Here is a 25,933-nt window from a genome sequence, read left to right as displayed (position 1 = left end):
AATGTTCTACATTATTATAACTAATATTACTATTAAATGGAGAAAAAAAATTGCTGTATTTTACGATTTGACTTAGAGTTAAAACAATACCATACTGGTTTTAAAAAAGAAAATATCTGAAATAGATCTAAATACAGATTACCGGTGTATCGAAAGTATCAAGAGAAAAATAGAATAGGATCTTAATTGATTGGGGCATAAGCTAATTTTGCATTTAGAGGTTGTTCGAATCTCCCATCATTTTTTTTTATAGGCTAAACCTCATACAACACTTCTAGATCTTTGCATGAACCAAGTACCCAGTAGCTAAATTTGGTAAAATCTTAACCCTCATCCTGCGGGAGCCGGGTTTATGTCGCCCGATAAGCCTATTTCGGCACCTCGCCTACGTTTTGGTCCCGAATCAGTGTAGCCCCTGGCTCAGCGCACGCGCAGCGCGCATCCTCTTACGTGTCATTCGGGACCCGAGTCAGATCCCCATTCACGCAGATCAAGTGTGTGTGCGTCAGTCTGCTTGAGTTTGTGTGCGTTTGTGGCCTTCTTCTAGAACCGCCTGCGTTGGTTCGTAATCGAGGCATACATCTCATTCAAAACATGCCAAGTTGGTAGCTCTAGATGTTCGTCCAATGAAATTATAGAAGAAATTGACCCACTTAGACATGAAGAGCTCGAAAGGATAGTCAGGAAACAAGACTTCCATTTTTCTATACAAAATATTTCAAATGAGCTTGATTTTGTATGAAATGATACTACCTGATAAAAAATAAGCTTGCTTGATAGTTTGAATACCATTGTGCAGGTACAAAGAACAATTTGAGCATAAAACATCGGAAATTGACCTAAATTATCCCCTTTCGAACCTCAGGTCATTCATAACAACAAAAGCGTCCAGAAAGGTTATTCAAATGGGCGTAACTACTTGTAATGTCTTATCAGCTTGTGAGAGGGTGTTATTCATGTGTTTGTAACACTTTATAAATAGAAAGCTATGAAAGATAGAGCGTTATTTTCATCATCGGTTAACACACTCCCGCGGTATTCATGGCGAAAACACACATTTCCCGGCGCGCGCGCTGTACACCAACAGTACACACTGAGTGACCCCGGCGGCCTGCCCGGCACGTCCGACGTAATTGGTTGCTGATAAGATACGCATCTGGGCACAGACGCAGGATAAGAGTTAAGCCTTCATTTAAAAGTTATTACGAAAACCGAGGGTTCCGTTATTTTGGGTCACACTGTATTATATTATAGTTGGTCGATAACTTTATTGTTAACGTACTCGTGTGCTGTTACTACTAGTAAATGTTGTTAATAAAATTTGTATTGTGGGTCATGATTTTTTAAAAGGCTGTTCTGCTTTTATGCTACCGGTACTCAAATTGTCATGTTTTTTAAACGAAAAATGTTATCCCATATTTATGCGCCTGAGATGGGAAGGTTGCAATTTTTTGCAATTTTAAGGCAGTGTACCTTGCAATTTTTTGCAATTTTTCTATTTCAAAAATGCAATTTTCCGCGGGGCCAGGAGATTACATCCAGCACTTACCCTCACCCGGTGTCCATCCGGCATCGAGTTCGACAAAAGGTTCATTGGTTCCCCTGAGCTAAACGGGTCTCGCATCAGACCAGCAGCATCCGCCTCAGACGAGGACAGTTGTTTACCGTCCCCACAACCGACGTCCTCCCTGTTCAAACTCTGCCTCAGATCCGAGACGGCAGCACCAGTTCGTGAGTCGGAACCTACTCCGGCAACAACTGTACTCTCGCTAGAGTCTGAAACTTGGTTCGGCAGCGTGTTCGTCTCCCCTTCGCACCTTGGAGGATTACCCAGGAGAGAGTTGCCACCGGGTAAGCTCGGAGCTGTGGTCGACTGAGACTGATGATCTGCCGTCAGCGAGGCCCCTGTCTGGTTCAGGAAACTCGGGTACAGTAGAGAGGCCGCGTCCTCTGCCCGAAAGAGGGCAGAGTCACCAGAAAGCGCAGACTTCGTCACCCCTACAGGAGGCTGTGTGGGTTTGATGAGCTGGGACACTTCCATCAAAGGTGGCTTGATGCCGACGATAGCCCCGATGCAGGTCAGCGCTGCCGTACGCAAGTTTGGGTCTGTGGGGAGCGAGGCAGTTGGATAATGAACATACTCCACATAAATTTAAACTGAACCCCCCACCCCACCCAAAGAAAATATCATTAATGATGAAGGCATATGATTCTTACAAATCCTTTAGCATACACAGAAAATACTCTCAACTGTTACCCACGAGCTTGTGCAATAAAGAGAGAAGTCTACCTTTATGCGCAAAGAAGTGCCGTGTCTGTTTGAGCACACGTGTCAGGAGGCCGGGGTGCAGTCTGTGATAGGGCACGTTGGCTACCAGGCTCGCCAGGCACTGAGGAGAAACACAACAAGAAGCAAAAACCTATTTACCACATACTCAGAAAACGTCTGAAATTGGGTTATAGTCTCGCGAATACCATGGTTTTACTCTTGGCAGGAACAAGTAAAAATCACGGTTTTACCTTGTCAATACTAAAATTTTATTCTTGTCAATGCAAGGATTTTAGCAGAGACCTAGCAGCAATGTAAACGACGAGACAGTACAGCTTGCAGCGCCGTCCACAACAACCAGTGCTACACGCAGCATAAGCGAAGAGAGCTGTTCTATTAATAGCCTGCGGCGGAAAACATACTCGCGTTAGACTTGTTACTGTTTTAATGTGGGGGAACAAAACCAAGTGTACTCTGAGGTTCCAAATAAAAGGAGGGGGGGGGGGACACATTTACCAGATGCTAATAAAAGGGGGAAAGGACTTCTGTTACGAGCGACCACCCCAACAACAGAATAAAGAAGAGACCTCGATCTAACCCTAACCCGACCCTAACCCTAACCCTCTATTCTACTCTGTCTCAAAGTGGTCGCTCGTTACGGGGGGGGGGGAGGGACATTTGCCGATTAATAATAGATGCAGTTCACAGACACATTGGGGGTACTTGTACTTATTTTTTACACATGCTTATTGCAAGGAATATTATAACATAAATCAATTACAAACAGAGATCTAATTTTAGAATTTTAATTTGCAAGTTTTTATAGAGATCCAAGGGAGGGCCTGGTTATAGACTACTTGTTGCATATCTTTTTGCTCCAACTTTCTCAGCCGAAAAATTAATAAGGGGGGTTTGGGGGGTCTTAATAAGGTTGTGGGGTGGGGAGGGGCTTATTTGGAACATCAGAGTAAACCCCTCAATTTGACAGACTGTTTAGGAAGGATGTATATGAGCGAGGAGAATTAGAGAAAAGTGGAAAAAGAAAAAAAAACGGAATAAAGAAATAAAGAGAGAGAGATAAAGAAATAAAGAGAAGAGAGAGAGACAGAGAGAGAGAGGGGGGGAGATGGAGAGAGAACAATAATAATAACGATGACGACAACAACATCAGGAGCAAGAACAGCAGCATCAGCAACATCATCAATATGGAGAAAGGGAGAGGGAGACAACAACAATAACGATTATGAGGGGCAATAACAACATTAAAATTCTAGACAATATGGGCATATCAAATACAATAGCTTCGTAAATCATTCAGTAACAACAATGAAGAAGACGAGGAAAAGAGAAGGAGAGAGAGAAAGAAAGAGCAAGAGAGATTTATACAACTCACCATATCTATTTCCTGGTGCAAGTGTACTGCTAAATCTAACTTGCTTCGTTTTACAAATGTTGAAATATTCCTGCCTTCCTCAGCTTGTTTTGGTGAACTTGTGCCAAGCACTTCACTTTGTAATGAAATCAGACATTTGTATACAAGAAGAAGTGCCAAAGAATCTAGATCTAGACTGGAAGATGAGCACTGAATTAGATCTAGATAGAGATAAACCAAAGAAACTATCTCCAGATGCGATGAAGCCTAGATCTAAAAGCTAGATTTGCAGTAGATCTATCTATATCTAGAATCTAGACCTAGATACAGATCTACTTAAAACACAAGTTACAACACACGCTTTCATTTATGGTGAATACAAAAGTGTGTGTTTTGAAACAAATTTTCACTGAATAATACGCTATTTTAAATATTTAAGCTTTATCTACTTAACCACCCATTGACTTACTTTTCTGGGGCTTTAGGAAAACGATAGAAAGCTAATTCGGGTCATCTGTTTTTTAAATTAGTGCAGTTAATTGCACACCACTTACAGTGCGTGTTCTTAGAATGGGCCATGTTTGTTTGAGTTTACCTTGGCAGTTCCTGTGGCCACGGGATTGGTCAGATTCGCGGTCTGGCCTAAGCTATACTGTCTCGTTTACGTAGCTAGGTCTCTGGTTTTAGTATAGTCAATACCACAGACTCAATCTTGTCAATACCTTGGTTTTAGTCTGGTCAATACCCAAGTTTTAATCTATTTAATACAAACAATTTATTCTTGTCAATACCAAGAATGAACACTTGTCAATACCAATATTTTACCCTTGTCAATACCAAGGCTTTAGTCGTGTCAACACCAAGATTTTAGTTTTGTCAATTCTAACACCACATATACCATCATAGTGAAAGATGGATGTAATATCTAACATTTTCACACAGGTACTAAACATTTGGAGACCCTGTGTGTAAATTAAGCTTACATTTTGCACATTGAGTACACTTAAAACACATTGTCTTGATAGGCAATTCAAATAACAGTAGGCCTAAGCCTTTCCCTAGCCAACAGCCCGAGAAAAAAATCAAAATCAATCCAAATACATGATTTAATAAACAAGTAATTCAAAGTTCTTTTGAAAAAATATGTGGCAGGCAGAGAGGCACAGAACACTGTACTCCAGCAAGAAAAACATAACATCAGTTGTAGTATGAGTTGAAGAACTTGGTTGTCTCGCTCCAGAAGAAGAAAAAGTATGAGGAGAAGGAGGAGGAGGAAAAGGATAACATGAAGGATGGAGAAAGAGGAAGAGGAAGATGAGAAGAAGAAGGAAGAGGAGGAGGAGGAGAAGAAGAAGGGAAATCAAAACTACAAAATAATCCGGTCCTTTCAAAGTACATGTAGACCCATGCCAAAAAGCGTGACAATGACATGATTTACTCTTGAATTTGTCTATGTGCCAGGGATGTCAACAAACCTTGATGATTTGAGTGAGGACAGCCTTGAAGTTCTCAGCCACCAGAGCTTGCAGCAAGCACCGATGCATTTCTTTGATGATGGCCCCAAGCAAGGCGGAGAACGGGGTGAAGGCTGGCTGGTGAGACGACATGTCCTCTGCGACCGACAGGAAGTTCTTTGTCGACTCCAGCATGCTGGTCAGACTGGCCAGGGCTGCCATGCGACACTGTGTAAACACACAACCATGTAAAGTCAGTGAAGACATGCACACATATTTCATGCTAAGTCGGTAAATGCACTCATACACACACAGTCAGTTAAGACACACGCACACACACACAATAAGTCAGCAAAGACACACGCACTCGCGCACCCATGCACACATACACACACACACAAACACATAGTCAGTAAAGACACACACACACATACACACACACACACACACACACACACACACACACACACATGTAGTCATTAAAGAGACACACACATATAAAGGCAGTAAAGACAAATGCACAAGGAAGGTTTAATTTATTTTGTTTTTTCGCCTTCATCCCCACAGACTTTAGAATTCATGGATCACTGGACAAGACCTTTCAAACCACAGAAACAAATCAATGAGACCTTTAAAGTCTTTATCTCCAGAGGCGCTTTTCCACTGTGCAGGATCCCTCTTTTGTTATGAAACCTAAAAGTAAAGTTTCCTGGTGGTCCAAATGGGTCTTGATCTTTCAGGGGGCCCCCTTTCTGACGTCCAGGACTGATGTTGTTGTTTTCGTTGTCCTGTGCTCAACTAACTGTGTCAGACGTCCCCCGGCTTTTCACTTAATAAGCTTTCTTCTCTCACTCCTATCACAACCTGATTTCTAATTAATTAAGCGGTCTTGCAACAGTGTGTCTCCAAAGTTGCAGGACTTGGCGAGCTGACGAAGTTGTGCAATGTAGGCCTCTATTGTTTCGTTTTGTTTTTGTTTCCTCAAGTGAAACTTGTATGACTCGTAGGCTTCATGTGTCTTTCTATGAAAAAGTCGCCAAAAGCTTGTATGACGCTTTGGAGATTTTTCTTATCTGCCTCGTCCTCGCAGTGGAAACCTTCAAAAATGTCTACAGCTTCTTCTCCAATCGTCGCTAGAAACACTGCACATTGGAAATCCTCTTCTTCCTTGTTTAATCTGGTGGCGATTGCATAATTTCCGCAGTTTCTCTAGGACATTTTTCCCCCCCTTGTGCTAGGTTTGAGCCTTCTGTTATGTTTAATTTTGATGGAAAGGGTACGTTGGCTGTTTATTGCTTCTGCTGGTTTTCCCTGTTATGTTGAGCCATTTCTGTCCACTGGATGTGGAACTAGATCTAGAATCTAGACTACTCAAATAAAAGTCTCTAGAATCTCTACTTAAACCAGTTCAGATAACAAACAAGTCACAGTTCCAATTCAAGACTGTTCATAGTTCAAAATATCTAGTTAATCAAGGCCTACTAGATCTACTTCTGTCTAGATTTCTAGTTTCTAGCTCTATATAATCCTTCCCGTTTTCAAACAGTTCACTGCCTAAACTTAAACTCGTTCTTGTCTGGTCTAGATCACTACTGACTCAGTGCGCTGTTTTTGATAGATAAAACTCTAGCACTTCGTTGATTGTGGGTGTTTTCTTGAAGTTGTTGGCTATTCAGTAGCCACTTCTGACACCAAATAAAATTGCATGGTGGTCCAAATGGGTCTTGGTCTTTCGGGGGGTCCCCTTTCTGACGTCCAGGACTGATGTTGTTGTTTTCGTTGTCCTGTGCTCAACTAACTGTGTAAGACGTCCCCCGCCTCTTACGCACTCTCGAATATCACATGATCAAAGGCACTCCACTCCCTTAATTATACTCTCCCATAATAATTATAATAAGAGTCAGGTCCCCTGATATCACAATACGTAACTAATTTGGTCATCAAATCAAAAGACATGAACTTATTTTGACAGTTCTTCATCTACTGACAGAACTCCACATGAAGGAAACCTGTTTTCAGCAATTGCTAAAAATGAATACAATGTAGAACTCCTTGTCAAGGAACGTACCAGCACGGCAGTTCCGACCACAAGCCGCGTGTGTGTGTGTGGGGGGGGGGGGGGGGGGGGGGGATTAGCCGGAGATGAGGAGTTAAACAGAAATTAAGAAGAGACATGTATGTACTACTGCAAAGCACAGCGAGCACTCTTTCAGTAAAAATGGGCTACACAAACTTCACCTGTAGCTTTATAATTATCACTATCATCATATCGCTAGACTTAGACATTTTCATTATTATTCCTTTTGTTGTTACTGTTATCATCATTATGGGTAGTTGGTACGTGCTCTCGTGTGGTTTGCTCCTTCTTGCCAACAAAACATTTATCATCCTTATCTCTGTTAGTTGTTTTTTTGTGTTTGTTATTCTCTTGTAACATCTCGAATCTTCGGCACTAATACTTCTCAATTGTGTTGCAAGTGCCATAATACTCTTAGTTCTACTAAAAAAATATAAAAAATCATTTTAAAAAAATAAAATAAAAACGAAGAAACCAACAACAAATGTACGACAATTGTTGTTGTTTGGACGTGACATGCCTTGGGAGAGGGATCCTTCAGGATGGTTGTGAAGAGAGACTGGGTTGGGGGCGAGCTGCTCGGGTGTACGGCCAGGTCAGGCAGGAAGGACGACCAGTAGCCAAACATGACCTTCTTGTCTATACTCTGGAGAGGAAAGAAAAGTCTGGCTTAGTCTGGATCTAACAGTCCACAACACATATATGAGGAGTCCAAGGGAAAAAACGGGAATAGTCACAAACTGAAAATCGTAAGGGTATCAATTTTGAATGCTTGTTGACCTATTGATTCGGACATCTCATGCGATTACCAATACACCATCCAGCACAATGTGCCTATATAAAAAAATTCAATGGCAACAAGGCTCGAGGGCGACCGAAAAAGACCTGGATAGATAAAGTCAGGGAAACACTAACAACTCATGGCATCTCCCTGACCCAAGCTCTCTAGCTGGTGGCAGAGAGACGTCTCTTTCTTCCAGCAAACACCCAAAAGGGTATAAGCAGAAGATAAGGTATTTTTACTTTACTTTTACTTTTTCACCCTCTGTTGCCGTTAAGCGTCGAGGGGAGATGCAGTTTTCTATGGTAGGCCAGCTCAGCAGCTCTTTCAGTTGTGATTTTATGTTTTCTTAGGGTTTCCTTGACACCCTCGATCCACCTTTTGCGTGGCCTTCCTCTTCCTTTATAGCCTGAGTGCTTGGTGTTGTAGGCTCTCAAGGCTGGCTGGTCAGGTGACATGCGTAACAGGTGGCCAAACCGTTTTATCCTCTGTCTTTCTATGTAATGCAGGCAGGACTCAGTGCCGATAGCTGCTCTTACTTTTTCATTTCTCTGCCTGTCTCGTCTTGTGATGTTAAGGGTTTTGCGGAGACATTTCATTTCGCATGCGGTGATTTTGCTTTCATGGGTTTTGCTTAAGGTCCAGGTCTGGCACTGATAACATAATGTTGGTATGAATATTGAGGTGATAAGCTGTCTCTTTGTGTCCATGGAGATGTTTGGATGAGATAGAAGGGGTGCGAGCTGGTATGTGACAGCGTTGGCTTTTTGAGTTCGCATTTCTATTTCTCTGTCTAAGGACCGGTTTTCAGAAAAAGTGCTGCCAAGGTATTTAAACTCTTTCACCTGTTTCAGTTGTTTACTATTGACATGGATGTTCAGGGGACTATGGTTTCGGCTCACTATATAACAAGGTAAAGTAAAGTAAGTTGACTCAAAACTGTATTTCTGATCAAGTTTTGGTCGATTATTGTTGTTTGATTTCCCATTCAACAAACATAACAATAATCCACCAATGAAACAAATATGAAATTATGAGTCCACAAGCTTTTAAAATTGACACCCTCACAATTTGTAATTCGTGACTATACCCGTTTTTCCCGTAGAAACCTCATTCGTTGAAGATGGCTCAGTTGGCCTTCTGAATAAAGTTGAAAACTGGTTTGAGTTTGAGTAAAGAGGAGTACACTGACACAATAATGGTCATTTAGTGCTTGGAAAAAGTAAGACAGACGGACAGAAAGTACAGAGGGAAAGTAAGAAAGAAGGACCTACAGGGGGAACCCTCTAACCGCCCACGAGGGAACTTGGAAAAAGAAAGAAGATGAAAACAAAGCTGAAGTAAACACTTGGAGCAGGGATTGTAGAAAAGAAACAAGACATAAAGAATATAAGATTACTAGCTAGAGACAGTAACTTGGGTAAAGAAGGAAAAAACAGGAAGAGGATAGAGACAGTACCTTTATAAATATACACATACATCCACTAGCAGTTTTTCAAGTGCAAGTGTGAAAACAAGCGGTCCAGTGCACTGACATATAAGCATACAGATATTTCCTCAGGACTGCATTCAAATGAAAACACTTTATTTATTAACATAAAGGTGTTTACAGGAAAGTTGCGACATAATATGGAAGCCTCACCCTGACGATATTCAGGAAACAGTTGAGCGCACACTGACGAACTCGCACTGACTCTGACTTCTGCTGACGAGCCCGCCCCCCTTCTGTGTCGGAGAACTCCGAGTCTGAGCTGGACAGCTTTAAGTAGGTCATCTCCCAGCTCATGGCCTCCGTCTCTGGGGTCACGTCGCTCCAGGCAGCGCCGTATGAACTAGGGATGTCTGGGTAAAAAAAAGACGAAAAAACAATTCAACCGCTAAGTGTAAGACTCCAATTTACAAAAAAAGAAACCTAGACTATAGTCTGAGCATCCTCTCCCTGTCCAAGACTCAAGATAGACAGGTTGGAGAGAGTGCAGAATGCAGCTATGAGGGCAGTCTTGGGTTGCACAAAGGACACCCATGTTGGCTGTATGAGATACATCCTTGATCCGGCCAGCATCAGAGTGAGGCATAAGGTGGCAAAGCTGTACTTGAATGTTTTGGGACATCCGAGGCACCCTTTGCATGAAAACCTAAGCAGCATCAAAGGAAATAGGATCAAAAGGGGCAGCTCATGGATGGCAGAAGCCGAAGACTCCATGAGGAAAGTTTGTGGCATCGATGAAATATGAAGTGGAAAGGAATGGTTTGAACTGAGCCCTGATTGCAGAAGCCTGGCCAACGTCCACATCACTATGGGTCGTGAAAGACGGGAATGTGCAGCCGTTATTAACGACAATGACATACGACAATTAATTGAGGAGCACTCCAAGCCAGAGGACCCAGTGATCTACACGGTTGGATCGGTCAGGAGGGGTGAGAGAAGTGGGTGGGGTTTTGTGGTGTACAGCGGGAGCAAACAGGTTCATAGCATGCCAGGGACCATAGAAAGAAAAACTTCAAGCATGAAAATGGAGATTGAGGCTGTAACAAGAGCGCTTGGCTGGCTTCAAAATACAAGACCAAAAACTGTCTATCTCATTACTGTCACAGACTCCCAGAGCGTCCTGCAAAGGGTTGAGAAAAAGCTGCTTTGGAGTGAATGGATGAACCCAATACAACACTCATTACTTATAGCCATTACATGGATATTCTCTCCTGGGTACTCTGGAGTGAAGTGTAATGAGGAGGCCGATACGTTGGCGGGCAATGCCGTGGTTGATGTTGAGGTGAAATTTGACAAAGGAGAAGTGTTGAAGACCCTGGAGGAAAAATTGCGGGAAGAGGAAGACAGGGAGACAGCAGAAACCCACACGATCATCAGGATGTGGGAAATGGGGATAGAAAGGGGAGAAGAAGAAAGGAACGATTATCTGGAAAGGAAAGACGTCGCCATAATCAAACAGCCACTGGAACAATCAGTATGGACACCTTGCAGGCTTTGGAGCTGAGAGGAACTGAGCACTTATGGACCTATCCGGTGTGCAATGACGTTGTTGCCCAGGACAGGTAACCTAAAAACCTCTGACCACAATATTCTCAAATATGATCAAATCAATTTACACTGTCAATTTCCTCCAGCTTTTCTTCTTCAGTGAACACAAACGACTGAACAATCTTGACTCATGCAGATGACAATAATTATTAATCAACTTTGTAGCAATTTCTTTGTCTCTGACACAGCCTCAATGCCCTTCCTTAGCCGACAAGGGCCTATTCTAGTTTTGATAAAAATCTTACTTCTTTTAGCACAGTATGCGCACAAATTTCTTTTTTTTTTTAATGCCTTTGATATTTTCCATCAATCAAACAAAAGAATTGGGATTTGCCATACCTGAAGCAGGCCCAGTCTTCTGCGTCCCTCCATTTCTCTGAGAGGTCAAACTATCGTTCCTCTCCTCCCTCTGGCCTCCTGTGGCCCCAGCTTCCTCCTCATTGCCGCCTCCTTTACCTTTCTTTCTTCTTGGCTTCTTATTTCTGCCCTTGTTCTTAATGGCAGCATCCCCTCCTTTCCCTCCGCCTCGCTCTGACCAAACCTGTGAACAAAAGTAAGAAGTAGAAACTGGGACCAGAAACTATAAATCATCTTTTAAAGATGCTATAGGAATCACATTAATTTACTTGTTAAGAATTCTAATTCACAACACTGGCGGCTGCCATGGTCCTAACTGGTCATCACTGAGGGGTTAACAAGGTTAACCCTTTTCTTTTTAAGCCATGCCCAACTAAACCGGCTTTCCCGTCATGTTGCCATACCGGCTTTTACAGGCTTTCCCGCTGTAGAGCCATACGACTTTTACCAGCCTCACACATTCCACTCTTAATCTAGAGGCTGACGTCACAGGTCTTTGTATGAGAAATTTCATAATACGTTGCTTTGATCAAAAGTAAAAGCAATTTCTTTGCTACATACCCTTAACCTATGAAAAACACTGAAAAATTCGGTTCTGGGAAGCCACCAGCTGGCCACCATTTTGGTTCTGCTATGCAGACCTGCTGACCTACTTATGGTGCTAAGAGGGTAAAGTCAACACAAAGAAGAACAAATGTAAAAGCATCTGCCGCCAGTTATTACCTCATCAGAATCAGCAGTTGTTGAACTTCTCTGTCCTGTGGCAGACTTCGTAACTTTGGTGGAGGCCAAGGGATCAAAGGGGGTAACCACATTGGGATACAGCTGGGCTGGGATGTTCACAGACTGGCTGGTCATCCCGTAGAACATGTAGGCCTAAAGTGCAGATATACAGATGTCAGTGTGAACACAGGTCATGACCTCATTGCTTTCTTGTCGTATCTCCATTTTTAAACAGTGAAAACAGTTTAGAACAAAGAATGAGCTTAAGAAGAAATCACATTTTCAAGGTTTAAAAAAATGGAGATACGACAAGAAAGCAATGAGGTCCCGAGGTGTATACAGAAATTCTGGTGATTTCCTGAGTTAAAAAGATTAACAGCTAAGATACATAAAGTGATTCGGTGGGTGGTGGTTGGCAGGTGCTCTGGTGTGGTTTGCTCCTTCTCTCCTGTCAAACCTCTATAGTGCTTAATTCTGCTCCCTCTCCTATGCCCTATTTGTGTTGCGAGAGCCGTAAAACTTTTACTAAAACTAAAGTGAATTAGTGAATTTGTCAAAGCGCGGCACAATTTAAAATCAGTCAGCATGATGACACCTGTGTATTTTTCTAGGAATCGACAGGAACAACAGAAAAACTGAAAAGACAAAGAAGGAGCAGACCATAACATACATCTATCAAACTCCAGAAAATGAAATATATTCTTTATAAAGCCAGGCAAGTAAGCTCTGACACATCAACAAAATAAACAAAGTGCACAACTTCTTTTTTTTTTTTTTTGGTATGTGTTTTACGATGCTCGCAACTGCATGAGGTCATATGAGTGCGCGGGACACATTAAACTTTTTCAGTAGGTAGGAAATCTTGAATTTTGCTCGGTGGCGGCCGAAGCCTACTCTTATCGATTTTAGACCACCAAGGGATCTTTAACGTGCGCAACTTACACACAGGACCTCTAAGATTTATCGCCCTTGTCCGAGAAGGCTAGGTGTATATTTTTCCTACCAGATGATCAAAGGTGTGGCTGAAAGACAGCAGTAAGAAGCGGCCAAAGAGAAGCAGTAGAAAGGCTACAGAAAGAGTCAGGGGCCCAGAGGAGGGGGCAAAGGAGGTGAGGAGGTGGGGGCAGAAAGTGGAGATGAAAGCAGACAACAGAACATTGCTAGAGAGCAGGAAAGGAGGAGAAAGGAAAACATTTTTAGAAAAGAAAATTTTCCCGTCACTATCCGAATTCGAACTTTAACCTCTAGGCCACGAGAGCCCCCCCAAAGTGCACAACTTCTACATAGCTGTGGAGGAGACCTTTATTCTAACAACGGAAAAGAAATAAAGCACCCCTTTAATTCTCTTCCCCCAAAAATTTGTTCTACACGGTGTCACATTTTGCCTAATATCAGCTACCCGGTATCTTAGTTATGAGCTTGGCATGGCGAGAGCCGTAAACTTTTCACCCCAGGACGTCCGATAATGGGGGGGAAACCACGGTAACTCACGGCAGTTTGAACTGGGCCTGATCATCTGGTCGCGGATCCGGATCAAAGTCAGAAGAATAACACATTGGAGAATACTCGTCTAGAAAATTCCTGATCAAAATCTTTTCTACTCTAACCCGCGCTTAAACAAGACAAAGCTTCAGTCTTGCTCCTGCAGTTGTTGAAAATGCAGCAATTCTAAGACCAGCAGTGCTTGTGTTCTAACATTCTACTATGACGTTGAAATTCGCGAAATTTACGATCAAATAGTTCTGAAAAGTGCATTATATTTCAAAAAAAGATAGTTGAATTGCAAGATTGATTGCTCTGATTGTTTTCTTAAAAGCTAAGCTTTCATGCAGTACAATTGTTGTTTGCGGAGCATCTTTCATTCTCACCCAGTGCTCGGATTAATGTGTTTGTGTATTGTAAAGTTCAGATTTTAACTGTACGCTCAGCGGCCCGACATAGCCATGGAGCACAGCTATGAGCAACACATTTCTTCTCTCGGTGATCTCTGCAGAACTTGTGGGAACAAAAATATAACAGTAAAAAGAAGTAAAGACCAAAAAACCCGAAAGTTATGTGTTTGGTTTGAGGGTGATATTTTCTTTGTGTACAGAATTGACATTAGTCAAGATATCGATGATACCCATTCAAAGTATTTTGTCGCAAGTGTGTGGTTGCTATCAAAATGGTAAAAAAAAGGCATAGCTTAAACACTATGAAATCTGCACCAAAAAAAGGTTTGCGATAGTCAGCACATATGGTGCTCATTTGACTCGAATGTTGGAATTGATCAGTGCAAGTTGTGCCAACACAGGGTTGTTTTGTCAAGAGGCTGCGCAAACCGCCGTGTTTTTCCTTCACACTGCCCGACAACTGTCACTGAAGACTCCTCTTTTACCTCTGCCATAGTCACTCTTGCTCCAATCAATACATATCCACTAAACCCACTTGAAGAGACCCCAGTCCTCGCTACAACAAAAGACACAACTTACACACATGAAGAGACCCCAGTCCTCTCTCCTAACACAGACACAACAACTTACACACATGAAGAGACCCCAGTCCTCTCTACTTACACAGACACAACTTACACATATGAAGAGACCCCAGTCCTCTCTACTTACACAGACACAACTTACACACATGAAGAGACCCCAATCCAGTCAAGTAAATCGCTAAGACAGAACAGAACATCTGAAAGCTTTTCTTTAGACCACATTGACTCAATAGGCAGTAACTCGACAATTATGACACCTCAGGCGCCATCAACACTAGTCAAAAATGTTGCACGAACTACAAAAGACAGTACAACGTCTCCCATGTTGAGAGATTCAGAAAAAAAGGGTACAACTAGCAAACACGACAGCTCCACATTTCCTATGTTGAAAGCAGACCAGCCACTAAATGCAAGAGAAGAAGCTGTTATAACCAGCCTCTTCAAAAGAAAATTATTTACATGCATAGATCTTCAAAGAATTGTGAAGTTGAAAACTGGGGGGCAACCTCTTTCTGTGAAATCAATAATAAATCCAAGAAAAACTTCATCAGAGGCTAGGACACCCACAAAGAAAAAAAGAGCTCAGTTAATGAATGGTTTGAGACGATGAGTGGCTGACCAGTTGAAAGATGCAGAGGATACACAGTTTGTTTCAGAGTTCAAAGTAATACCATCAACTTGAAGAGAAAAAATATTAAAAAGAGACGGCTTGAAAAACAAAGTGAAAATTCCTAAAGAACAGGCATTAGCTATAAAAGAATCTCTAGGTCTCAGTTGGCGACAAGGAGGTGTCCAAGGGAAGATGCCAAGGGAAGATGTTAAAATTATGGGGATACAATTTGAAAATGAAAGTTCTGTAAGTGCATTGTCACGGGAAATTGTATCAAATTTTATCAAAGTAGAGGAGAGGTCATTCACAACTGACATACAGTAACATATGGTAGAGTGGACAATTTAAACCTTTTTACAACAAGTTTGCTCGATGCATACTCAAAAGCAGACATGCTCACAAGGCATTCAGGACATATTCCTGAAGATGAGGTTTGGATCAAGATAGGGGGAGATCATGGAAAAAATTTGTTTAAGCTGACACTTCAAATAGTGAACACTACAAAACCAAATGCAAAGCACAATACAGCAGTTATCGCCATGGCAGAGATCAGAGATCAAAGACAGCTGCGAGAACTTGGTCAGATTTGTAGAAAACGGTTTATGTGACGAAATTGCTACTCTTGCGTCCCATTCGTGGAGAGGAATAAAATTGAAAGTTGCTGTAAACAGAAACTATGACTTCTTGTGCAAACTGTATGGCCTCTCGGGTCCTCAGGGCACATTTCCTTGTCTGTGGTGTTTAATGCCAAAGTCCAGAATACAGTCACAATGTGAGGCTTTTTCACAGAGATGTGTGCACATTCTACTTGGGATTGTAGTTAAACATCACAGACTGCTGGAAATTGCTGCCCACAAACTTGACGTAACAATAGCTTCCCAAAGCACTGAAAGATTGACTGATTTGGGTCAAAAGATAAAAATTTTTGGATAGCAATGGGAGAGGGCTGGTGATGTGGAGCAAAAACTGTCACATGGTAAGACTTGCCGTGTACTGAGTGACAGTGCTGAGAACAAAGCAAAGTATAAGAAAGAAGCTCAAGAGCTAAAACACTCGTTGTCCCTGATTTCCTGCCAGCCTCTCGAGCCACGCGCAGGGTCAATTGCATCAAGTCTATATGAAATCCTGAAACAAAATAGAATCACACCTCGAGTATACCACAATCGGTCCTTTGTTGGTAATCACTGTCATAAGTCCTTAGAGTCAAAAGTTTGCAGGCAACTGACACAAACAATAATTTCATAGACACAAGCCTGCACCCGAGATCCTTTTATAACAGATGAAGCTCACGTCATGGCAAACATATTTAATTCTCTCAACCATGCTTTCAGCCAGGTTCATGAAGCAATTTCACATACCCTACCAATTGAGAAAGATTTGCTCTAGAAAAAAATTGACTATTACATGGTTCTGTAGAGAAGACACTTTCCAAACAAAACCATTCCAAAACAACATTTTCTTGAGCATCATTGCATCCTATTCATCAAACAACATGGCTATGGCTCAGGTTTGTTAGGATAGCAGGGCACAGAAACCATCCACCAAACTGTAGCAGCAAAACTTGAGACCCGAGCACGAGGCATCGGGGACAGCTTGCAGAGAACGAAATTTATTATGAATACAGCTCCTGCAAATTGCACCATCTCTGCGAGCAAACACCGTCTCTCTTAAATCAAGTTGCAAAAATCCTGCACAATAGTTCAGGTATCAACTCATAGTTGAAGATAATAATATACTTTCTATTTATTTTAATTGTCAGTGTAATGAACGAGCTGGATAGGAAGTAGATGAAAGTGATAGTGTGACATTTTTGTTCGTTATCGGATTATTTTTCCTGCTCCGTTGACCCCATTTGGTGAGTACATTTTTTCATGTGTTCTCTTTCACTGAGCAAAAAATCAGCCTCATCTGAAACTCACATTTTACAATAGATGACTTTTTAAATGTCGGTTATGTCACACACAGCTATAAGATTTCTCCTGTCTTCCACGCTTAGTTGTGTAAAAACTACTGCTGCTATCAACTGCAAAGCTTCGAGGCATAAACATATAAAGTTAGATCTTTCCATACAAGGAGGACAGAGTTCCTAGATTTTACGGTACAATGTATTTGTCATATACGAGCATGGTGTAAAACTAGAAAATTCAGTCTCAACGCAACGCTCAACTCGCAGCGTGTTGCCCGGACTCTGACCCCAGGGTCACGCTGACTTCACAGCAAGTGCGCTCACGAACTAAAGTATCCTGAAAGTGACACTGTGTCAAACATTGCCCATAGGTGATTTTCTTTCTAACACAAAGAACACAGTTGACTACAATGAACACATATTTCAAAAACTGTTTTTCGTGAGAAAGATAACACAAACTTTATAGATCTCCAAGTGAAAGAAATCGATAGAAATCAAGTGCAAAAAGCTCTATGCCTCATGATCTATCAAGGGCTGACATTTCCAGAAGCAAAAAGAAGGAGAAATCGTCATTCATTATTCACTTACCCTAACTGCAGCAAACAAAGTGCCGAGCTCAATGTTAGGAAGTCGCTTCAACATCATAATGTTCTGAATTCCGCTGAAGCAATGAGTCAGCAACTGGAAGCAAATACACCACACAACATGAGTTTAATCATGACAACAGCACACTCTTTCAGTCATAGAATAGCATGTGGCACAGAGGCTGAGAGAACTACTCCAGATGTACTTGTGAAATATGTCTTAAGTTTATTATGCTAATATAAGCAATCTTATAAATCTCATAGACATAGCTTGTTAAAACAACATCAACAACCCCCTCCCTCCCTCCACCCCCCAAAAAAGCAACCATAAAACTCATCATCTAAGATCCACTAAGAGCAGTCTTTAGATAAACAACTTAAATATTATAGGAAATGAGATTATGGGATTGTTAGGAAATGATTTAATTTATGTTAATGCCGACACAATTAGAATGTACTAGCTGGGTCCCCTTTCTATGAAAGGAATGATTGGTGCATTAATGTCAGCCGAAAGTCATTGGCTTATGACATTAACATTCTACTGGAATGGAGCAATAAATCTTGAGAGATGCAAAAATTAGAAGGTTTAGATCTATACTCTCAAAACTGTGCGCAAGGTCAGTGAACGCAAAAGCGTCGGCCTACAAAAAAAGTGATCGGCGAAATAAAGAAATTTAGCTTTTTGCAGCAAAACTGTTTCAAAACTGAAAAAACGAAGGGCGTCATGATCTGAGAATATTTTAAAGAATCTTTGGGCGAAAACCGCATGTCGATCGCTGCAGCCATTAAAAAGCCTTTTGAATAGCAAAATTCGGCCACCACAAATAGATAATATAATAGAGCATTAACAAACTCACACAAAAACAAATAGAAATTAAATCTATTAATTTAATACCCGCAGGCTCTCGAGGCCTAGAGGTTAAGGTGTTCGCCTCTCATTCAAAGGTACCGGGTTCGAATCCGAGTAGTGGCCGAAAAATTTTCTTCTCTAAAATTGTCTCCTTTCCTGCTCTCTAGTAATGTTCTGTCGTCTGCTTTCATCTCCTCTTTCTGCCCCAATCCCCTCACCTCCTTTACCCCCTCCTCTGGGTTCCTGATTCTTTCTGCAGCCTTTCTACTGCTACTCCTTGGCTCCTTCTTACTGTTGTCTTTTTGCCACACCCCTGATCTTCTCAAAGGAAAGATCTACACCTAGCCTTCTTGGAGAAGGGCGAAAAATCCAGGAGGGCCCGTGTGCAAGTTGTGAACTTCAAAATCCCTTGGTGGTCTAAATTCAATAAGAGTAGGCTTCGGCCACAACCCCGAGCAAAATTCAAAATTTCCTACCAACTGAAAAAGTTTAATGTGTCCCGTGCACTCATATGACCTTGTGCTGTTGCGAGCGCCATAAAACACTTACCAAAACAAACAAACATAACTTAATACCCATGTAATATCAAAAGTAATTCCTCAGGCTCAAAATATTCATAATGCTCATTCGTCTTTCAGAAAGCAGACTCACTTTGTTGCGGAGGGACGGTGACATTTTCGTCAAGTGTGGGGCTCTGTGCAACAGATGAACTAGAGTGTCAAAACTGGCAGACAAATATCGAACCTCGATGCATTCAGCATTGTTGGGCCTGAAAAATATGTCAAAAGGTTCAAAAGGTTAAATTTTCAAAGATATCAAAATATGAAGAAACCATAACTTATGTGAGATTGCAAAATGGCTAGCTCAGCTGCCAGAATGTCTTAACCCTCCAAGTGTTGTTAAGATAGCCTGTAGTGTCATAGGATATTCTATGACTTCAACATATTATGTTGGAAGATGCTTGAGAACAGGCAAAGCAAGCAAGTAAATGCCATAAACTAATACCTTTTGTAAATAGGAAGTAGATCTCATTAATGAAGGAGTTCAATTGGGAAAAACAAATTTTTAAAGCCACTCAAATCAGCCCAGACACTGTAGAACGAAACCCATAGCCGATTAAATAGGCTGTCGACCCTTAGGGGGTTGAACAAAATCAGCTTAAAATGAAAAAAATCACAGGTCAAAGTAGTTTCTACAACTGCACCAGAAAAGTGTATCGTAAATGTGAAGGGTTACTTTACTTTACTTTTACTTTTCCTATCCAGCGGCCATTTGGGTTTTAGCCCTTTGGTCTGTCGATATGGCAAAGAATTTACAGGTTTTAATCAGCTGTGCTTTGTCGCTGTATAGAGTATTTCCGATGTTTGGGGAGGCAGGTAGGTAGGTGCTACGCAGGTCGCAAAGTGCAGGGCAGTTAAAGAGGTGGTGTGTTACTGTTTCATCCTGGCAGTCGCACAACGGGCAGTCGGGTGGGGTATCCTTGCGGATCCTATTAAGGTAGGAATTTAGTGGGATGTGTTGTGTTCGCAGGCGAAAGATCGTGACTTGTTCTCTTCTACTCAGGGAATTAAGTGCATCTTTTGAGTATGTGATGGGTTTAAGATAGAGTTGGGAAAGACCAAACAGATAAAACATGCTAAAAATCAAAATGGAGACAAAAGAATACATCACAAGAATATGGAGTCAAAGAAAAAGAATTTTCATTGCAAAAAGGGTGTTTGCAGTGGAGATGATACCATACTGATGATACATCATGGCTTGATACAGAAAGAGTTTTAAAAAAGCTCAAATACAGATTTACACAAGCCATTAAACTAACTTCAATAAAATTTGAGAAGCAAAAACTTATTACAAGCATAAAAACAAAAGCAGAGTCAAAATTGCCCAAGACATCACACACTGTTGAGAAGGAAGTGATAGTCATAAACAGGTGGCCATCTTGGACAGGGTCATTACAATATTCTTAAAAACACAAGAGGGGGTAAGTTACAATAACTAAAAATTTAAACACATTATCTACTGCAATTTCTTTATACCTTAAGTTTCAAAGTAATTTCTTTAAAGTTAATCAGGGTTCTATAATAATAATAAATAGCATTTATGCTGCGTATTTCCATTTTCTAAAAAAAATGCTTAAAGCGCATTACATCGAAAAAGACATATCTTAAAAATTAATAGACATGCGTGTACGAAAAACACAGTATTATGCTATATATAAATAATATCTATGTATATGTGCTAAAATTTCTATGAGAAAAGCAGTCTCACAGTCAGGTTGGAAATGCATTTACTAAAAATATACAAAGCAATACAAATTCACGAACGGTCATAACAAAATTGAAAGGTGAGTAACTAGAAACATTCATTAAAATATTCGTTCTCTACAGATAGAAAAACGTTTCCATTCTCTCTCTTACTTGATACAGGTGAACACGGCCAAACAGCGCACTGCTTCCACTACCACCTCCTCCTCCCTTGTGGTGTCGTCTGTCAGCTGCAGCAGTAAACCTTGACCGCCTACCAAAGTGTCATGGAATTTCTATAAAGAAGAAAACAAAAATAAACCAAAAAGTGTTTTTACACGTGGCATCGAAACAATTTAGAACAAAACATTTCAAATAAATCATCCAGTACGGAGAAAGCGCTGAATTTCAGTAAATCATCAAACACAGCAAACTGAACTGTAACTCTAAGATTAAAGGCTTTGTTTTGTAAATTAATATAACTTGTCCAATTTCCAAAAAATCATTATTCAATTAAAATCTATGACATTTAAGAAGACAATGAGACAAAATTGCCCACTAAGAGCAGTCTTTAGATAAACAACTTAAATATTATAGGAAATGAAATTATGGGATTGTTAGGCAATGACTTAATTTATGTTAATGCCGACACAATTAGAATGTACTAGCTGGGTCCCCTTTCAACGAAAGGAATGATTGGTGCATTAATGTCAGCCATTTTGTTTTCTAGAAGGTAGGAGATGAGGGTATATCAAGAGTTCTGACAGGGGCAGCATTCTGATCTTTTACACAGATATGTACAAATGCGACTATCCAAGTCTGTAAACACTTCTACTGCACCACTTTATCATTTAAAAAGAAAAACCACAAACACTCCCTGATCATTACACATTCTCTAAACAAACAGAAATAAGTGCTGCTTTAAAAGAATGTGGAGCAGAGAGAAGCAGTCACCTGGATGCGATGAGTATTCCCCTCACAAACAGCAAACAGAGCACTCAGCAAGTCCACATGGATGAACTCCGGACATCGCTGGAGCCCGTCGGTCAAAAACCTGAGCAGTACCTGCAGGTCAGGGGTGGTCAAAACAACCTGAGGAGAGAAAGAATTGTTCAACATGAACAAATCGTTCTTGATAAAAGACCATAAATAGAAACCAGAACTGTATTTGTCTGCACAGAATTTTTTATTAGACAAGTACAAAAGTGCCAAAACAATACACAATGTTGATGAGGACTGGACAAAACAAAATCTGAGTCCAGTAAATTAACTGAATTATGAGACAGTCGGGGGGAAGGGAGCAAAAAATTGGTTTATCATGAATTTGAAAAGGTGTAATTAAAACAATGAAGAAAATAACAGAGACACAAAGTCCAGGACTTACATTTTTCTGGACACAGAAGTTAAAGATGAAGTGGCACATCTTAGCGACAAGTCTGTCATAATGAAGAGGTATTTGACATGCCAGATGGCCCAGTGTCTCGCTGCCTTCCTGGAGGGATAAAAAAGAACATTGTAAAGATTAAGCTACATCCACAAAAATTGTACCCAAAGCAGACAAACAGAGTCAGCACTTTCAAATTTCAAAAGAGCGGTGACATCAGTATCTTCCAAGGGCTCTCATGGTTTACAGTTTACAGTGTTCGCCTCTCCATCAATAGGTCTCAGGTTCGAAACCTAACAGTGACGGAAAATTTTCTTCTGTAAAAGATTTCTCCTTTCACCTCCTTCACTGCTCTCTGACCATGGTCTCCACTTTTTGCTCCCTCCCCCCATTTTGCCCAACCTCTCGGCTAAGGGCGAACAATCTTGAAGGTACCAAGCGCAAGTTGTGCATATTAAAGATCCCTTGTTGGAGGTCCAAAATCGATGAGAGTAGGCTTTGGTTGCCACCCCGGCAAAATTCAAAAACTCCCAGCCAAACTGAAAATGATTATTGTGTCCCGCACGCCCAGGCAAAATTTGAAAATTAATTCCCACTACACTGAAAAAGCTTAATCATGTGTCCCGCGCGCTCATATGACTTTATGCAGTAGCGAGTGCCGTAAAACACTTATCAAAAAAAAAACAACCAGTCTCTTCGATTTCTTCACAACTTGACAGAAATTTCACAACACTATGAAAGAAGTTCAGGAAGTTTAGACCTGACGAGTGCATTCTCAAAGAATCTGAAGATTTCTGTGTTCTCAGACACTGCTCTGCAGCAAAAATTACATAAATTCAGCCCACAAAATTAAAACCGTGCATCTGCATGCGGGTCTAAAACTAAAAATATACCAACATTTTGCTGTCTTAAATTGATATGAAGGATTATGTATTTTCTGGAACTAGATCTAGATCAAAATCCAGAGCGTAACTCAGAGACTCAATGCTGTTACGTTTGTATCAACGTGAAAATAGGAACACAATGATAGAGCTAACAGAACAGACCTATCTTTACAACGCATCGCACTTTATGTACTGAACTTCTCCACAAAATAAATAAATCCTCAACATCCCCCTTTCTTAGAAGGAACAGGATCAACTCTACATAGGTCAAACAACAAACAACACAACATTGATAGAAAGTAGCAAACAAGGATTCTAAAAAACGAGGCTACCAGCTACTTTGATAACACAATCAAATTTAGACAGTAACTGTAACACACATGTCAATCGCATCCTGAAGAACAAGCTTGGATTCTTGAGTTCTTAACCAATCGACCACAATATGTAAAATTAAATGTTGTAAAATCCAACCTAATATTCACGAACACCGGTGCGCCCTAAGGCTGTGTAATCTCCCCTGTCTTGTTTACGCTCTACACCAACGACTGTACTTTTGATAACAAAAACATCAAACTAATAAAATTTGCGGATGATTCCACTCTACAAGCCTTATAACAACAAATGAGAATGAATACAGGGAGGCTGTAAATCTATTTACAAATTGGTGTGATAACCACTTCCTTTTACTAATGTAAAAAAGACAAAGGAATTAACAATAGACTTTAGGGTAAAAAAAGACCAATTGCAACCACTATTTATTAAAGATGAAGAGGTGGAGGTGGTAAGCTCTTACAAGTATCTAGGTGTAACTATCGACAACAAACTTGACTGGCATCCCCACGCTGCTCCTGTGCATAAAAAAGTAAATCAAAGAATGTTTCTTTTAAGGAAGTTAAGAAGTTTCCGTGTTGACAATACAAGCTGGGCCCCCTTGCGATGAAAGGAACGATCAATACTTTAATATCAACTAAAATTCATTGGCCTACTATATTTACACTCTACTGGAATGGGGCGATAAATCTTGAGAGACGCAAAAAATTATAAGGTCTAGATCTATACTCTCAAAACAAAATGCGCCTCGCGAAATATCACTTCTGGATTTTCTAAAATTACAAAGACAGAAGCGTCGGCCTACAAAAGCGATCGGCGAAATAAAGAAATTTAGCTTTTTGCAGCAAAACTGTCTCTAAACTGAAAAAACGAAGGGCGCCATGCTCTGGAGAATATTTTTAAGAATCTTTTGGCAAAAAGCGCAAGTCGATCGATGCAGCCATTAAAAAGCCTTTTGAATAGCAAAATTTGGCCACCGCAAATAGATAATAGAAGATTATATGTCTCTTTTTTACCATTCTATGATTGAAAGTGTGCTATTATTTTGTATTTGCTACTGGGGTGGGAATTGTAAGATGAAAGATAAAGAAAAATTTGACAGGACCATTAAGAAAGCCAGCAAGATCTCAGGATATGATTTTAATAGAATGGATGAAATGTATAACACCACAAGTATAAAAAAGATAAAAAGCATTATAAAACGACCCATCACACCCCTTTTCCACACAAATTGTAATATCATGCAGCGGCAGATACGTACCTCCAAAAACAAAGAAAGAAAGATATAATAAAAGTTTTTAACATCTAGCATAAGGCTTTTGTCAGAATGAGCATAGATGTGTGTTGCTCTCAGAGTAGGTATCTATATATAACTCCAAAGGTCTAGTATAATTCCTGCACGTGGTTGAATAATGCATTTGATGTAATTGTACATTTGTGAGGCAGCGTGGCGGAATCAGGCTCTCGTCAATTTTTGGGCATGTAGAGTTATTGGTATCATCTTAAAGGTTTTTCACTTGTCTTTATTTGGATGAAAAAAATATCCATTTATCTAGAATACAAGTCAAGATATTTGCGAATGAAGGAGGAGGGGGTCACCTGTTTTCAGATGTAAAATTAGTGAGAAAATGGTTATTCCCTTAGCTTAAGAGTCCATGGTAACTGAAAAAGTACATTTTTTTGTGCCTTTAATGAACGTTTTTCTGAAAAATCCCCACAGAAATGAGTTCTTTAATGGGCATGAAAGGTGCTGAGCCAAAAAAAAAAAATTTCATAAAAATTCACAAACCGGCTGAAAAATGCAAGTTATTTTGACGAGAGCCTGATTCCACCACGCTGCCTCATATTTCGTCAGCTTTATTTCTCTTTTCATATTGAATTTTAATGAGAGTAATATATATAATTTAAATTTTTATGTATACCTGCATGTGTTTTTACGGTCCTGTACAGCCACGCAAAATTTCCCTCTGGGATAATAAAGCACAATCTTATCTTATCTTATCTCTTATATATTCATACTTTGCCATTGGGTCTGCTCACTACGATGATGGGATTTACCCAGTCCGTTGGTCCGTCCTCCTTGACAAAGACTCCCAGTTTATCCATCCTACGTAACTCAGCTCTCACTTTTTCTCTTTGAGCATATGGTATTTTCCTGGCAGTTGCAACTACCGGTTCGACATCCCCCTTGACTTTCATGGTGTACCGATACTCTGTTTTGATTTTTCCAAGATCTCCAAATGTATCACGGCGCTGTATAAGCAGTGCCTCCAGTGACTTACTCTGCTACACTTCATCCAGCTTTTTTATAATTTTCAAGTCCATACTTGACTGTAGACCTATGATCGTTTGTGCCTCTTTCTGGCTCGTAACAACAAACTTGATCTGTCTTTCTTTCTTTCTGTACTTGCATTTGATACTGGTCTGGCCTTCCACGGGAATCTTGTCACCCGAATATGAGGTCAATCTGACTTCTCATGCCTTTATCTCAGATCCTAGTTGCTCAGCTTCTGATTTTGCCATCACATTGACCTGTGCACTTGTATCTATCTTTGCTCTGAAGGTCTTGTCTCCTGTACTAAGTACAACTTTCCAC

The 25,933-nt window shown here is 40.6% G+C and overlaps 1 protein-coding gene across 1 annotated transcript in view; it reads right to left on the bottom strand.

The window, feature by feature from the left end:
- Window positions 1-25,933, bottom strand: part of LOC101860007 (HEAT repeat-containing protein 6) — a 64,869-nt gene that overhangs the window by 31,703 nt on the left and 7,233 nt on the right. Inside the window, exons 2-13 of the mRNA XM_005093882.3 lie at window positions 22,124-22,231; window positions 21,694-21,831; window positions 20,914-21,035; window positions 19,148-19,265; window positions 17,651-17,743; window positions 12,071-12,223; window positions 11,330-11,531; window positions 9,596-9,795; window positions 7,693-7,818; window positions 5,117-5,323; window positions 2,291-2,390; window positions 1,550-2,106 (exon numbers count right to left, since the gene is read on the bottom strand). Coding sequence (XP_005093939.1) covers window positions 1,550-2,106; window positions 2,291-2,390; window positions 5,117-5,323; window positions 7,693-7,818; window positions 9,596-9,795; window positions 11,330-11,531; window positions 12,071-12,223; window positions 17,651-17,743; window positions 19,148-19,265; window positions 20,914-21,035; window positions 21,694-21,831; window positions 22,124-22,231 — 2,124 coding nt within the window. The remainder of the gene's footprint in view (window positions 1-1,549; window positions 2,107-2,290; window positions 2,391-5,116; window positions 5,324-7,692; window positions 7,819-9,595; window positions 9,796-11,329; window positions 11,532-12,070; window positions 12,224-17,650; window positions 17,744-19,147; window positions 19,266-20,913; window positions 21,036-21,693; window positions 21,832-22,123; window positions 22,232-25,933) is intronic.

This window comes from Aplysia californica, unplaced genomic scaffold, assembly GCF_000002075.1.
Source record: "Aplysia californica isolate F4 #8 unplaced genomic scaffold, AplCal3.0 scaffold00071, whole genome shotgun sequence".
Taxonomy (NCBI): domain Eukaryota; kingdom Metazoa; phylum Mollusca; class Gastropoda; order Aplysiida; family Aplysiidae; genus Aplysia; species Aplysia californica.
Note: the sequence above shows the minus strand (reverse complement) of the source record. Positions and strands in the feature narration are given on the sequence as shown.